This window comes from Scyliorhinus torazame, chromosome 10 (assembly GCF_047496885.1).
Source record: "Scyliorhinus torazame isolate Kashiwa2021f chromosome 10, sScyTor2.1, whole genome shotgun sequence".
NCBI classification, from domain to species: Eukaryota; Metazoa; Chordata; class Chondrichthyes; order Carcharhiniformes; family Scyliorhinidae; genus Scyliorhinus; species Scyliorhinus torazame.
Genome location: NC_092716.1, coordinates 10,183,118 through 10,200,357, shown reverse-complemented (window position 1 = coordinate 10,200,357; position 17,240 = coordinate 10,183,118). Strand labels below are relative to the sequence as shown.

Sequence of the window (17,240 nt, the reverse complement as noted above, 5' to 3'; positions counted from 1 at the left end):
CTCACTGTGATCACATTTCGACACTCGACATTGAAATGACGCAGGAATAGAAGCGGGGGTGCAGGGGTGGGGCTGGGGCAGGTATTTAAGGGGGTAATGGGGAGGGTAGGTTATGTGAAACGGGGTGGGGGGTAGGGAGTTGTGAGAGCGGGGGTGGAGAAAAAAATAATAATTAAGCGTGCGCACAAGCCAAGGGCTTCGGAGCCCGGGGCTGACCCACCAGAGTGAACACTCTACATTGCAGCTGTGGAGGAGTGGGAGATTGTGACCCTCACCATTCATCCTACCACTCTCTGGTTTGGAAACCCCTGATTTAGAACTCAAATGAATCAGAGCAGACCTACAAACATAGAACAGGGTAAATGCTGTGAGGTTGTCGTTCCCCCCCCCCCACCCCCCCACTAGCCAGATAATCTAAAGCACAGGGGCACAGTCTCGAATGAAATGATCAATCACTTCGGACTGAGATAGGGAGTTACTTGTCCACTCAAAACGTCGTGAATATTAAAAATCTTCCAGGGCTGTTGATGCTCACTTGTTGCGTATATTTGAGTCAGAGGTTGCTAGGTTTATGGGTGCTGAGAGAATTAATGGATTTGGAAATACTGTGGGTGGTGGAGTTGAGGTAGAAGGTGAACCATGATTTTACTGAATTTGGTCAGGCTTGAAGGGCTGAATGGCCTACTCCAGCTCTTATTCCTTATCTTCCTATGAAGAAAACAATGGAGAAATAGCCTTACCCTTCCCACGAGTACAGGATCTGGGCCTGTATACTCCTCTATAACAAAGAACTGATTCCAAACCCAGCCTCTCTTGGATCTGTGAAGCACTTGACCTTTGACACCAAGTCCATGACGAGATCGAGTTGACGCCCGGGTGCCAGTGGAATTTCTCGCAGGGGCAGCGTGACTCCAATGGGCAATGCTGAAGCATGCCAGGAAGCAGTGCAAATAAAAGTCTCGCCTCATCTCGCTTCCAATTTGCGTCCTTTAATATATTTTATTTTTGGCTTGTTGGATTGAGCTCAGTCACGGACTGGAGGAGGTCCAATAGCCGCTGGCCAGCCCGAACTCCGGATTGAGCAGGGGATCTTCTGTCAATGTTCCTTCATCGGGATGACTCGCTGCTTGCTCAGTAGTTCATTGCCTGTCCGCAGGCCAGGACTTCCCAACTTTATTACCTACAAGATCACAAAATAAAAAGAGAAATCAGATGTTGTTAGTCCTTCCCTGAAGGAGCAACAGTTAATCTTCCACTCGACAATCAACCGAGACATTGTCCAAATTGCTTCCTGCTTACTGCCTTGCTTATGTGCTCAAACAACCAATCCAAAACAGGGCCATGATCGCAATGTCAGGGTTGAACTCAAGATCAGCATGGACTTTGCAACGAGAATAAAAGTGAGGCTATTTCCGTCACTGAAGAGTAAATCAGGCAGCAACCTTCAATGTCTATAAATGTGCAGTTCAACACAAAAAGCATGAATTTGCTCTCCGAGATGCCCTGTTCCCCCAAAAGCTCCATTATAACCATAACAGTAGCTAATCCAGAGACTCAGCATTGAAACACAAATATTGGTGTAAAGATGCGAGGCTCGCCCATTTAATGCTCACTAAACATGTCAGAAAAAGCTAGGTCTCATCCTTCTAGTGTAAGTACAATGTTAACGACACGATCAATCGTAATTACTGTCAAACAGCCTCTCCAACGCTGCAAACGTACATTTTTTTAATCAAGTGTAGAGTCTCATTCCTTCGGATTTTAATTATTTTTGGCGAATTAAAGATAGATTTTTTAAAATCCTTTTTTTCTCTCTCGCAATCCTGCCTTCCTTTCCATGTCTTTATTTCTGTGCGTGATTTTAAAGTATGAGCTGCCCTAACTTATACTTGTGGCTCAGAAAGGATTTTCAACCTGATTCATTCAGGGGAAACACAGTCATTTGCCCGGGTCTCTTTAGGCTGACAGGCTGTTTTGTCTTGAATCATCGCAAGTCCCAGCATAAAGGCCCACAGCTAGTGAGGGAATGTTAGTGCAATGAAAAAAGCACTCTCCATTTGCTGCTGATTGCAAACTCTCAGACAAGCACACAGACACACACAAACATACACACAGAGGAGACTGATGGATTTGCTATCTTGCTATTAATTATCTGTAAAGTGTTGCAACATGATTAATTTCACAACATCAAGCTATCAAAGGAAATGTTTCCCCTCACACATGTGGAATTGATAGAGCTAATGTGATAAATGTGTTGGAGATGGCACTGAATTCTAGTGTGTCCGTTCCACCTTCTCAAGTGAATTTGTTTGGAGCAAAGATAAATAAATAATAAAGCATTTTCCATTGAACAACTCGAAATAAATGCAGTCAACAGCTCCAATTTTCTTAAGCTTTCTGGAGTTATGGGGGGGGGATGGGGAGTGGATCTAGCTAAGGTGCTCTTTCAGACTGTTGGCGCAGAATCAATGGGCTGAATGACCCCCTTCTGCAAAGTAGTTATTTAACACCATCTAACATGTCTGTATCCCTCCAGTTCTAACCTCTAGTGCATCCCCCATTTGATTCACTGCACCAACCCCCAAGTTCCTCAGTTCTAGAACTCCTTCCCTATAAAGGAGCTGGTTTAGCACAGTGGGCTAAAAAGCTGGCTTGTAATGCAGAACAAGGCCAGCAGTACGGGTTCAATTCCCGTACCGGCGTCCCCAAACAGGCGGCAGAATGTGGCGACTAGAGGCTTTTCACAGTAACTTAATTGAAGCCTACTTGTGACAATAAGCGATTATTATTATTAAACCCCCTTTCTCTCCACATCTCTCTTGCCTTTGAAACAATAGTTAAAATGAGCCTCTTTGATTAAGTTTTTAACCACCTGTCCTAATGGGGGAAGTGGTAACATAATGGTATTTCTGTTGTGTTATGCTTCTTCACGTAGCATAAGCTGCTTCCTTGATATATGCTCTGACAAAGGAAGGTTCAGACTTGGAGATAGGTTTAACACATTTATTAAACAGTTAACAATTCTCCTGCTTGGGTTCGACTCTCCTGCTAATCTTACTATAGTAACTCGATCGAACTAACCAGTCTGCTCTAATCCATGTGGTGAGTGTGATGCTTCCCTGATCTGCCCCTGTCTCTCTGAGTGTCGCCTATGGAAAGGGAAAGAGCATGTGTGCCCTGTCCTTTTATATGGGTAGTCCCCTCCTTCTTTGTTCACTTTTGATCGAAAGTACTTGTGAAACAACTTGGAACTTTCTGTGAAAGATGCTGTACAAATGCAAATTGTTATCACTGTTGTTAGAGTATGGTTTCCCCTTCTCCGTATCAACAAAGGGGAGATTCCAAGTGTAAGTCAACTAGGCTAGTCGGTAATAATTCTTATGGATACCATTTTACTTTGAAAGTTTACAGTGAATAATGGAATGGAAGTCAATTGTTTTGAATGTTCCTGAGGGCAGCTGGGAGAAAAGCTCTTTGTGACGAGGGAAGCAGCAGAGAGGGTCTTGAGTTAACCAGTGGGGGGGGCAAGGGATCAAATTTGAGAAGATGTGGTAAATCAAAGAGCAGAGACAAGGGAAAAGAGAACGGTATTGTCGGAGGCAATGAGAAACAGATTCTGACAGGAAGGGATAGAGAGCACAAATCTAACAGTACATCAACAGATGAGACTAGAGGCTAGAACAGGAATAAAAGGTTAAAACTGAAAGGCTCTGAATCTGAATGAATGAAACAAATGAAACAAAACAGATGAACTGAGGGAGCACATAGAAATAAATAAGTACAATTTGATAGCCATTACAGAAATATGGCTGCAAAGGACAGGGATTGGATAGTGTAATAACCTGCATGTGACATGCATGACATTCATCCAGCTGGGTATGATTGTTCCCTTGACCAAAATGAACTGGGAATTAAACAGCATTTGTATAATAGCTCAGCCTCTGTCGTGGGGCAGCACGGTCGCACAGTGGTTAGCACTGTTGCTTCACAGTGCCAGGGACCCCAGGTTCGGTTGCCAGCTTGGGTCATTGTCATTGTGGAGTCTGCACATTCTCCGGGTGCTCCGGTTTCCTCCCACAAGTTCCGAAAGACATTGGGGGTCACTGTCGGCATCAAACACTCCCAGGACAGGTACAGCACGGGGTTAGATACAGAGTAAAGCTCCCTCTACACTGTCCCCATCAAACACTCCCAGGACAGGTACAGCACGGGGTTAGATACAGAGTAAAGCTCCCTCTACATTGTCCCCCATCAAACACTCCCAGGACAGGTACAGCACGGGGTTAGATACAGAGTAAAGCTCCCTCTACACTGTCCCCATCAAACACTCCCAGGACAGGTACAGCACAGAGATAGATACAGAGTAAAGCTCCCTCTGCACTGTCCCCATCAAACACTCCCAGGACAGGTACAGCACGGGGTTAGATACAGAGTAAAGCTCCCTCTACCTTGTCCCCCATCAAACATTCCCAGGACTGGTACAACACGGGGTTAGATACAGAGTAAAGCTCCCTCTACACTGTCCCCATCAAACACTCCCAGGACAGGTACAGCACGGGGTTAGATACAGAGTAAAGCTCCCGCGACACTGTCCCCATCAAACACTCCCAGGACAGGTACAGCACGGGGTTAGATACAGAATAAAGCTCCCGCTACACTATCCCCATCAAACACTCCCAGGATGGGTACAGCACAGGGTTAGATACAGAGTAAAGCTCCCTCTATACTGTCCCCATCAAACACTCCCAGGACAGGTACAGCACGGGGTTAGATACAGAGTAAAGCTCCCTCTACACTGTCCCCATCAAACACTCCCAGGATGGGTACAGCACAGGGTTAGATACAGAGTAAAGCTCCCTCTACACTGTCCCCCATCAAACATTCCCAGGACAGGTACAGCACAGGGTTAGATACAGAGTAAAGCTCCCTCTACACTGTCCCCCATCAAACACTCCCAGGACAGCTACAGCACGGGGTTAGATACAGAGTAAAGCTCCCGCTACACGGTCCCCATCAAACACTCCAAGGTCAGTAAGAAGTTTTACAACACCAGGTTAAAGTCCAACAGGTTTGTTTCGATGTGACTAGCTTTCGGAGCGCTGCTCCTTCCTCAGGTGAATGCAGTGGTATGTTCCAGAAACATATATATAGACAGATTCAAAGATGCCAGACAATGCTTGGAATGCGAGCATTAGCAGGTGATTAAATCTTTACAGATCCAGAGATGGGGTGACCCCAGGTTAAAGAGGTGTGAATTGTGTCAAGCCAGGACAGTTGAAAATGAAATGAAATGAAAATCGCTTATTGTCACAAGTAGGCTTCAAATGAAGTTACTGTGAAAAGCCCCTAGTCGCCACATTCCGGCGTCTGTTCGGGGATGCTGTCACGGGAATTGAACCGTGCTGTTGGCCTGCCTTGATCTGCTTTCAAAATCAGTGATTTAGCCCTGTGCTAAACAGCCCCTTGTAGGTAGGTAGGTTGGCAGGATTTTGCAGGCCAGATGGTGGGGGATGAATGTAATGCGACATGAATCCCAGGTCCCGGTTGAGGCCGCACTCATGTGTGCGGAACTTGGCTATAAGCTTCTGCTCGGCGATTCTGCGTTGTCGCGCGTCCTGAAGGGGTTAGATACTGACTAAAGCTCCCTCTACACTGTCCCCATCAATCACTCCCAGGACAGGTACAGCACTGGGTTAGATACTGACTAAAGCTCCTTCTACACTGTCCCCATCAAACACTCCCAGGGCAGGTACAGGCCGGGGTTAGATACAGAGTGAAGCTCCCTCTACACTGTCCCCATCAAACACTCCCAGGACAGGTACAGCATGGGGTTAGGTACAGAGTCAAGCTCCCTCTACACTGTCCCCATTAAACACTCCCAGGACAGGTACAGCACGGGGTTAGATACACAGTGAAGCTCCCTCTACACTATCCCCATCAAACACTCCCAGGACAGGTACAGCACGGGGTTAGATACAGAGTAAAGCTCCCTCTACACTGTCCCCATCAAACACTCCCAGGACAGGTACAGCACGGGGTTAGATACACAGTAAAGCTCCCTCTACACTGTCCCCATCAAACACTCCCAGGACAGGTACAGCACGGGGATAGATACAGAGTGAAGCTCCCTCTACACTGTCCCCATCAAACACTCTCAGGACAGGTACAGCATGGGGTTAGATACAGAGTGAAGCTCCCTCTACACTGTCCCCATCAAACACTCCAGGACAGGTACAGCATGGAGTTAAATAAGTAAAGCTTCCTCGACATCGCCCCTGTCAAATGCTACCAGCCTGATTTGATGATGCTGATTAAGGCAGGAATGACAGACTTGACAGCAGTTGAACGATTAGAAAATCAATATCACATGATGCCGCCATTCTGTTCTATCATTTGAACCAATTCTGAAATAAACTTGTAAACATCTGTTCAGAGGAAGATTGAGATGAGCTTTCATGTTAAACCAGTTACTTTGTGGCAAATTACCATGTCCAGTATTACTGTCAAATTCTTGTTCAACTATTAGACAGCAAATGTAGACAGGATATGTAAATGCACAATAAGGACACAGGTTACAGATAGGTCATGGGTTGGATTATGTTTCTCACTCCAGTTGGATGTTACCGTAATGATATTTTTATCATTTAGATTCTCGAATCACACACACACCTGCAACCACAGATTGCTCATGAATTATGTACCTTCAACACAAGGCAGGCACTGTGTGTTCTATGTTTAGTCACCTCGAAATGCTAAGACCAAACACTGGGTGAAATGCACATGATTTTTAAAAAATCATTCAATAATGGTTGTCCACTGGATTGAGGTCTGGCCATTAATTGTTTTGTGCAGTGAAATCAGTTTCTGCAGCCTTTATCTGAGCTTTTACATATTAGAATATCTCTTGCTGTATTCACTGTTCCTTTTGCAGACACCTTCCCTAAGGAACTGGGTTTTATATATATATGCAAATACTGCTGTCTCCAGCGCTAATATGTGATGTACTATTCAGAGGGTATTAATAAAAAGCAAGTTAAAATTCAATTTTCTCCTGGAATCAATGAATGTAAAGCCGGTGGATAAATGTTCAATCTCCAAGTATTAAATCTCGAAAAAGTTTGAAGTTTTGTGACTTAATTTTTCCTATTTCTGTCTTTTTTAAACAAAAGGCAAGGGGAAGAATTCTGGGATTTCCACGGATGCAGGAGAAGGAATCGGAGGTGAACAGATGGTGTGAAAGGAGGTCAGCAGTGAAGAGGTTTGACCGAGTAAGACCTAAGGGACCCTGATCAAGAGGTTATTGTTGGAATTAAATCTTCCTCCCACAAGTGGCACAGTAGCACAGTAGTTAGCGCTGTTGCTTCGCAGTGCCATGGTCCCAGGTTCGATTCCTGGCATTTGCGGAGTCTGCATATTCTCCCTGTGTCTGTGTGGGTTTCCTCCGGGTGCTCCGGTTTCCTCCCACAGTCCAAAGATGTGCAACTTAGGTGGATTGGCCATGCTAAATTGCCCTTCGTGTTCAAAAACAGTTGGGTTGGGTTACGCGGATGGGGTGAAGGTGTGGGCTTGGGTAGGGTGCTCTTTCTAGGGGCCGGTGCGGACTTGATGGGCCGAGTGGCCTCCTTCTGCACTGTAAATTCTATGTAAGTTGCGAAAGAAGTGCAGTTAGGTAATTTGGACACTCTGAACAGACGCCGGAATGTGGGGACTAGGGGCTTTCCACAGTAACTTTATTGCAGTGTTAAGGTAAGCCTACTTGTGACACGAATAAAGATGATTATTATTAATGGAGTCCTTCTCGATGACAGGAGCGAACGGTGTTTGAGTTGAGTCTTGATTCAGATTCCGACAGAGCAAAACATTCAATATAAAGGAAGAAAAAAATTGCATTTAAGCTGTGCCTTCCACAAGGGGCGGCGGCCTGATAGCACAGTGGTTAGCACTGTTGCTTCACAGCACCAGGGTCCCGGGTTTGATTCCTGGCCTGTGCGGAGTTTGTATGTTCCCCCTAGTGAAATGCCAAGAGGACCCACAGCCAGGCAATGTGCACATATCTCCAACTTTGCAAAATGGTCATCAGCGGATCGTCAATATAAATAAATAAGAATTCTTTCCTTTGTTAAAAAGATCGCAGGCTGGATTCCCCGTTCCCCCGGCCGCGTGTTTCTTGGTCGTGCACCATCCGTTGGAGGAGAGGGTCCACCTTCCCACTGCCGGTCGATGGGATTTCCCATTGCAACACGCCACCTAGCCGCGAAACCCAGCTTGCGGGCATGTGCCGTCAGCGGGAAAAGTGAATCGCAATGTCTTTCCCGCAGTACCTCGCAGCGTTGAATATCCTGCCAACGCAATGTCTGGCCTCACACATGAAGAACAATGGTTCTTGGGCCAGGAGACAATTGGTCCACCTGGAACAATATTCCAGCAATGTGCAAAAGAGGTCGGTGCAGGAGAAAGGACAGCAGCATGAGAAAGGAAATGGTCTAAACTGAGCTTCACAAAGAAAGTCTTTCTTAACCATCCGTGGATTTTCGGCGCAGGAATCAAGAGGCAGGCTGGGGGTAAGGGGAGCGGGGGTGCAGGAGAGAGCTGGAAAAATAAAACATTAAAGAGGGTCAAGGAAGGAATGAAGGGCCATTGTTTTTTTAGGAATGGAGTAAGATGAAATGGGCCTTAAATGTAAACACAGCCTGCAGTTAATCAGACTTCCTGTAAGTAGAAAATAGACAAATGTGGGTTTGATTTCCAAACAGACTAAACATTTTCATGAGATGGTGTGTGATTGGAATTTCTTTATGTGATAAATCATTCTCAATAGGAAATTCTTACAAAGCCTCAAATTAAGCTGCTTTCTAATGGCAGAATGATTGATTGGAATATATTTTAATCTGGGACCTCTCCGAGTTGTGTGAAATTTTTCATATCACCTTTTCTCCAAAACACTTAAAGATGTTAATTTCTGAGGTATGAGCAGAAAATGGAATTTTCATTGTTGTCCAGAGATGACGGGGGCGATGATCCTTAGGTTTTTCTTGTTTTGGCTATCTCCCCTCTCACAACCATAGTTTCCTGTTTTGGGGAGTTGCCAACTGTTACTCAATTGGTCGCACTCTCACCTTCAATGAGAAGGTCACTGCTGAGGGATTGTCGCACGAATGCCTCATACAGATGGGGTGCTGAGGCCCGAAGGCCCTGTCTGCCTGTTCGGGAAGATGCAAAAGCCCCCATGCTCGGTGGCACAGAGGTTAGCACTGCTGCCTCACAGCGCCAGGGACCCGGGTGACATTGTGTTTGGAACCTTTCTGTGCACAAAGTCTGACATGAAAGCACTCCAGAAGCACTTACTTGGCTGGCAAGTGTTTTGCAGCCATCTTGTCGCTGTGAAAGGCGCCGTATAAATTCCACACTTCCATCCTCCATCACTTGTGAATTCTAGGGTCTGTTCTTTCAGATTATTTTGTCCCCCAGTATGACAGGGTAGGACATTACTGGAAGCCAACAGCAACCTGCCTTCATATAGCACTTTTTGCTTAATTTATCACCAGCTGTGTAATTTTTGCTTTCATAAATATCGCTTACAATGTCGCCTATCTTTATGTAATTGACAAATCTGAATGTGTGGTTTTCTGTCCCGATTCTGGTTGTCAAACCTCCAGGAATGGCAAAGGGGGTCTCCCTGGAATTGGCCTCAATCACCCTGTGACCAAACAAAGCATCCTGGGAGCGTGCCAGCTCACGGCAACGGCAGCCAGGATCGACCACCAGCCAATCACAGCCCATGCTCGGGTACCACCTGACCCTCGGGCAGGCCAGGGCTAATTGGTAGCCAATCGGAGATCGTGCTTGGGTACCACCTGACCTTCCCTATGTCAGTAACCTACTTCCCCACCCGCAGAAGAGCCCGACACGGTATCGGGAGTGGGGGGGGGGGGGGGCATTGATGGATTTAACAGAACGGCCTACAGACCATATGATCAGTACAAGGTTGGAGCTCCGCCGAAACTGGCCTGATGTTGATTAATTAGTGTTATTAATGAGTGCTGGATTGAATCATTGGTGACTGGGCAGTTTGTGGTGCGCTACGGATTTCCGTTGGGGACGGACCTGTCCAGACGCAGCGACGGAATTCAGCGGAGAAAGGTTCATTCCATCTCACTCAGTCTCGTACTGAACTGCCGCTCTTGGTTGACACAAAAGGCTGGGGTGACCCAAGACCAGAGCTGGGATTTTCCCCGCCCCACCGCGGAAAGCCAGCACCGATAAATCCCGCCGGCTGGCGGGCTCGGAAGACCCTGCCACAGGTGAGAGTGGCTCGACAGGAAAGCTCGATGGAGTAGAGGTCGGCCACTGCTCTCCGCTGCACCTTGGTAGCTGCACAGTCTCAGATATAGCACATTGAACTGTGTAAAATATACAGAAAGAGGCCAGTCAGCTCAAACTAGCCTGTGCCGTGACGCCGATCTTTCTCGGAGTATGTCTCGCCAGGGTTTTCAACCCCGACTACTCTTAGTGAGAAAAACCGCTGGCTGATTTAACTCCGAACAACCAGCTCTAATTTTAAAATCAAGTCCCCAAATTCCCCATTCCCCCAGCAGCAGAATTAGTTCCTCCTTATTTACCTTGCCAAATCCTTTTAAGATTTTAATCAACCCAATTATATCATCCTCAAATCTCCTGTACTCAAGGGAATACAAGTTTATACAACCTGTCCTCATAGTTGAGGCCCGGAATCATGTATAATGATGCCAGGCTGTGAACATCATGATAGGCCATTGGACTAAGGGTGTTCGGAACAGAGGAATTTAAGAGCAGGAGTAGGCCATTCAGCCCATCGAGCCTGCTCCATTATTCAGTATGATCACGGATCACTGCAATGCCTTTTGCACCCAATATCCCCATAACCCTTTACGTTATTGGAATCAGAAATCTATCAATCTCTGCTTTAAACACAGTCAGTGACTGAGCTTCCACCGCCCCCAGGGGGAGAGAATTCCAACGATTCACAACCCTCTGTCAAGAAATTTCTCCTCATCTCAACCCTAATAATAATAATCTTTACTATTGCCACAAGTAGGTTGACATTAACACTGCAATTAAGTTACTGTGAAAATCTCCCAGTTGCCACATTCTGGCGCCTGTTCGGGTACACAGAGGGAGAATTCAGAATATCCAGTACACCTAACAGCCCATCTTTCGGGGCTTGTGGGAGGAAACCGGAGCACCCGGAGGAAACCCACGCAGACGCAGAGAGAACATGCAGACTCCACACAGACAGTGGCCCAAGCCGGGAATCGAACCTGGACCCCTGGTGCTGTGAAGCAACAGTGCTAACCACTGTGCTACCGTGCCGCGGCTTTCACCTTATTTTGAATTTGTGACCCCGGGTTCTAGACTCACCAGCCAAGGGAAACATCTTGGGCTGAATTGTCAGCCGTCGGGATTCTCCGTTTTCCCGGCAGCACGGGGGTTTCCCGACGGCGTGGGTCTGTCCCTTAATGGGAAACCCCATTGACCAGCCGGCGAAATGGAGAAACCCGCCCCTTTCCTGCATCCTGTCCATTCCTTTAAGCATTTTGCAAGTTTCATTCTTTGAAACTCTATTGAATACGAGCCCAGTTTCTCCAATCTCGCTTCACAAGACAGTCCCCACCACCCTCGGAACAAGTCTGGTGAACAACAATTGAGACGGGTCACCAAACTGGCCCCTACTGAGGTCTACAAATAGGTGTCATCACGAGTAACCACCAAATAATGATCCGTAATGGGAGCCTTGACTGCAAGTTTCTCACATTAGCCAGCTGTAACTCTTGGCTAATAGCCGACTCTGGTCTGGATTCCCCAGCCGCGTCTCTCTCTGCCGCGGGCCATTTGCTGGCACTGGAATTCTAGCTTCCCGCAAATCGTCAATGGGTTTGCCATCATAACCACCCCACACCTCTGCAAAAACAGCTGGCCGGGGTGCACAGCAGGCGGGAAAATTGAATTGCCACATCTGGAGAATTCCTGGCTGAGTATCAGCTGTGACTCAGTCTTGAATCCGAGTCAGGACGTTCAGACCCCATGACAAAACCTCAAGTGCGTACTTCAGGCAGTTACTCCTCCGACCTGCGCTGAGGGGCTGCTGAACTGTCGGGCGCTGCCAACGTGAGCGGATGTTGAAGACCCCACAATACTATTTTGAATAAGAAAAGCCAATTACAGCGGATGCTGGAATCTGAAATGAATACAGAAAAGGCTGGACAGTCTCAGCAGGTCTGACAGCATCTGTGGAGAGAGGAGGAAGCTAACGTTTTGAGTCTGCATGACTCTCTGTCAAAGCTGGAGAGAACTGGAAACAGGGTCAGATTTATAGTGTTGTGTGTGGGGGCTGGGTGCGGGGGGGAGGGGGCAGTGGGGCTGGAGAGAGGGTCACCGATAGGTGGGGATTGACAAAAGACGTCGTTGATAAAAAGACAAAAGGGATGTAGATGGTTGTGATAATGACTAAGAAGGGTGTTGATGGTGGCCCATTAAGAGATCAGAATGTGTTAATCGCAGAAATTGAGTAAGCATTGCGTCACAGGACAACTTGGAACAAGGAAGAAGGTGGCCCTCGTGGAGTGGGGTGGGGGGGGGGGGGGCGTTGAGGGGAGACAGTATAAAATGGATCGATGGAAGAAATGAAAATGAAAGGTATAAATAGAAATGGGGTAAAGGTGGACAGGAGAGTTCACAGTCGGAAGTTGTTGAACTCAATGTAAAGTCCGGCAGGCTGCAACGTGCCAAATCGGAAGATGAGGTGCTGTTCCTCCGGTTTGCGCTGGGCTTCACTGGAACATTGCAGCAGGCCAAGGACGGACATGTGGACAGCAGAGCAGGACGGTGAGTTGAAATGGCGACAGGACGGTCTGGGCACTGCCTGTGGATGGACCAAAGGTGTTCTGCAAAGGCAGTCGCCGAATCTGCGTTTAGCCTCTCCAATGCCTATTTTGAATGAGGTGTTTCAAACAATATTCATCCCTCAACAAAAATCACCAAAATACCTTGGGCAGAACCTCGTACCGTTGACGGGCTATTCCGTCCAGTCTTCAGTCCCCAGGAGTGGGCAAACAAAACATACCAGGGTCCGTCATTAATTGGCTACTTAAGGGCCTGAATTGGTAGCAGGGCAGGTAGGGCACCCACAGGCCTTCCTGCCGAGGACCAAATCATCAAGGCAGCGGGGATACAGGGGGGTTCACACCTGCCAACCCTCCCAACTGATTAAATGCCCCGCCAGGCTGGAACACGCCAAAGGGGTGGGCACAAGCTTCTGCCCATTATCTTGGCGCTATCTCAGTGACATTTGTGGGACCTTGCTGTACACATTTCTCTGCTGCGCTTTTCACTTAATAACAGTGACTGCATTTCAAAAATACTTCACTGACTGTAAAGCGCTTTGCGATCTGCTTCAGGTCATGAAAGGCGCCATGTAAATGTAAGCTTTCTTTCAAAATCCATTAATGCAGTTTAGACCCTGAATGAAATGTATTCCCTGTGGCTCAGTAAAGCATTAATAGCTGAATATTTTGAAGATGTTTCCCAAGGATGGAATATGGAAATATCTCTGTCATTCCCAGGATAGATAAAATGATTCAAGTAGCTAAAAAAGGACAAACTGTACAGATAAGAAGATAAGACACTTCAGATATACGACACAGAAACAGTCCAATCGGCCCAGCTAGTCCGTGTTGGTGGTTCCTCTTCCAACAGAGACTCCTCCCATCTTTTCTCATTTAAACCTGCTCTCACGCATCTCTATTCCTCTCCCTCCAATGCTTTTCTAGCTTTCATAGAATCACTGAGGTGCAGAAGGAGGCCATTCGGCCCATCGAGTCTGCGCTGACCCTCTGAAAGGGTACCCTACTTAGGTCAGGCCCCCACCCTATCCCCTTTACCCAGGAACCCCACCTTACCTAACCTTTTGGACACCAAGGGGCAATTTATCTCGGTCAATCCACCTAACCTGCACATCTTTGGACTGCGGGAGGAAACCGGAGCACCCGGAGGAAACCCACGCACACACGGGGAGAAAGTGCCACCTCCGCACAGCGAGTTACACAAGGCCGGAATTTAATACGGGTCCCTGGTGTAGCCAGTTAAAATGGCCAACTCCCAATTTAAAATGGCGAATGACAAAGGCTGATGGGAAAGTCAGCCAACAGGACACAAACGAGCAGCTGCAGGTTGTGTATTTACCTCTGGAAAGGACAGAGAAGATCGATACCAGCAACCATCAGCATAACAAAACACCAGCCATCTGCATATTAATGAACAATCCCTGGGAACAATAAGCAACATTTAGACACACAAAGCAAAACCAGACTTTTCGGCGCCAGCAGAAGCCTACACAAAAGGAGGTGAACGAGCACCTCAAGACCGCCCATCGATCAGGGAACCGCTCCAGCATTGGAGAAAATCGAACCAAGTGATTGGAACAAAGTCCAATCACTTGGAACCAGGTGCAGGGTCCGCCCCGAAAGGCGGGAAGCCCCTGGGGACTATAAGAATTGAGCCCCAAGATCAAATCGTTCTTCTTGACCGGGTCACTCAGCAACGCGAACCAACCCTTGACAGTGACCGGTTCAGCCGCCGCCGATATCCAGTAAGTCTTACTTCAACGCTCGCTACGAGATAGGCGCTCCTAGCTACCAATCTGTACCAACTTCGAATCCCGCAGGCTCAGAACCCGAACGAAAGGCCATTTGTTTCCCTGACCTGGTGGGCCAGTTCCGAGTTAAGTATTGGCCTGTTAGCTGTAGAAGTAGCTTAGACGTAGAATTTGTACATGAGTAGTGATTACTGTGTATAATAAATGTGCTTTGATTTAAATCTTACTAAGCGGTGTATTGGATTATTGATCATTACTCGGACTTGAACCACGTGGCGGTATCATAAAGATAGCTGGCGACTCAAGAGCAAAGGTGATAAAACAGAGCAATTAAACTAAGGCAAAAGTTAGCAACACTGGAGCTGTGAGGCAGCAATGCTAACCACTGTGCCACTGTGCGGTCCTTTCCCTTAAGTACATCTATAACATTCATCTCAACCGCTCACTTTGGCAGCAAGTTCCACATTTTCACCATTCTTTGGCTGAAGAGGTTTCTTTTGAATTCCCTGTTGGATTTCTTGGAGACTATCTTATATTGATGCCCGCTGGTTTTTTTTTTCCATTTAAGGCGGATTGGCCATGCCAAATTGGTGGCAGAGTAGCAGAGTGGTTGGGACCGTTGCTTCACAGCGCCAGGGACCCGGGTTCGATTCCCGGCTTGGGTCGCTGTCCATACGGAGTTTGCATGTTCACTCAGTGGCTGCGTGGGTTCCCTCCGGGTGCTCCGGTTTCCTTCCACAGTCCAAAGATGTGCAGGTTAGGTGCATTGGTCACGCTAAATTGCCCCGTGGTGTCCAAATGTTAGGTGGGGTTACTGGGAGGTTAGGTGGAGTTGTGGAGATGGGGCAGGGCAGAGGACCAGGGCAGGGCGCTCTTTCGGAGGGTTGGTGCTGCCTCGATGGGCTGAATGGCCTGCTTCTGGCACTGTAGGGTTTCTATGACATTCTCCATGACATTTTCTGCTGATTTTGCCAGGCATCCAGTAACCGAGAGTTTCAGAGCGGATTTTCCTCAGTGGAACGACATTATTCTGGGAATCAAATGTCAACTTCCTACAGAACTGGGAAATTTGGGCCAGTTCACTGCTAGGATGGTAAGATAAAAACCTTCCTGAACTTACTTTAAAGAGCTATAGAAATCAATTTGGGATGGAGACTTTGTTAACACACTCTTGCAGCACGGGCTAAATGGGAATGCAGGTATCAACTAACAGGAGATTTGCAAAATGTCAAGAATACTGCCTCCTGGTGTACACAGTAAAAAGTATTACAACACCAGATTAAAGTCCAACAGGTACGTTTCGAATCACTGGCTTGTGGAGCACTGCTCCTTCCTCAGGTGCATTCACTAGTGATTCGAAAGCTAGTGATTCGAAACAAACCTGTTGGACTTTAACCTGGTGTTGTAATACTCCTTACTGTGCCCACCCCAGTCCAACACCGGCATCTCCACACCCTGGTGTACAGGTTGAGTAATAATCTATCTCGACATGAATGTGCTGACCATTTTTGAAATCTTGGATGCAAAGTAAGTGGCAAAACACGAGCTCCTCCAAGCAACCCATCCTGCTGGTAGCACAGCTTCTGGCACCTTGATGATATAAACTCCCAATCTTCACTTTCTGAGGAGCGTTTGAGTGGAGGTCAGACACTCCCCCAAAGCCGGAAGAACCATCGCCGAACCATCGCTGCAGTGCTGATTAACGGCTGGGGTTGGCTCAGGACTGGGTGGCTGAGGTTCTGGAGGAGTTACAAACAGTCTCTGTTCCAACAACAGGAGCAAATTGTATTCATTTTAGTGCTTCTCAAGTCGGAAATATCCTGATTTTTGACGAGATAGACTGGGAGCAGGCTTACATGAAGCGGAAACATCAGCTTGGACCAGCTGTGCTGAATAATGCTATGCGCTCTGTGTAATACGTCAAGCAATGGAATTCACAGCAGTGTGAGGAAAAGTCACTGAACAAAAGGAGTTACTAGAAGCGATGAAAACAGAAAGACTTCCATTTATCTCGTGCCTTACATGATGACCAGATGTCGCAAAGCACCTTACAGCCAATGGAGTAAATCTTTGAACATAGAACAAAGAAAAGGACAGCACAGGAACAGGCCCTTCGGCCCTCCAAGGGTTGGCTGTTGTGATGTAGAATATGCGGCAACCAATTTGTGCTCAGCAGGATCCCACAAACAGCAATGTGATGCCGACCAATTCGTCTACTTTTGCAATCTGACTGAGGAATAACTTTTTTTCCCCTCCCCATTGTAGCGAGATAGCGGGATGCCATTTTCAAATGGCGCCCTGATCTCCGAAGACCCCAAAATGACCCCGACCTCCCGTCCCCTGCCCAAAAGCAGTAAGGGAGGATCCCCAGCCCCCTCTGCACGCCCCCAACACCCACGCCGGGCAACCCCGGCTGGATCGCATGTGTGCAAAAGGTGCCAGCCTGGCACGCCGGCAGCACCAACCCGGAACACTGGCAGCACCCATGCCAGCTGACAGTGCCACCCCGGCAGCAACAGGCCGGCACCCAGGCGGCACTGCCAGGGTACCAAGGCAGCACCAGCAGTGCCAGGGCATCATCCTGGCCAAAGGGCATGCAGCTGGGGGCCTC

The 17,240-nt window shown here is 47.5% G+C and overlaps 1 protein-coding gene across 2 annotated transcripts in view; it reads right to left on the bottom strand.

Annotated features, from left to right (window-relative positions):
* Positions 1 to 17,240, bottom strand: part of cdh11 (cadherin 11, type 2, OB-cadherin (osteoblast)) — a 231,756-nt gene that overhangs the window by 116,329 nt on the left and 98,187 nt on the right. For both annotated transcript variants that reach the window (XM_072517819.1, XM_072517820.1), the window contains exon 2: positions 741 to 1,180. In XM_072517819.1, the coding sequence (XP_072373920.1) occupies positions 741 to 968 (228 nt within the window). In that variant the 5' untranslated portion in view covers positions 969 to 1,180. The remainder of the gene's footprint in view (positions 1 to 740; positions 1,181 to 17,240) is intronic.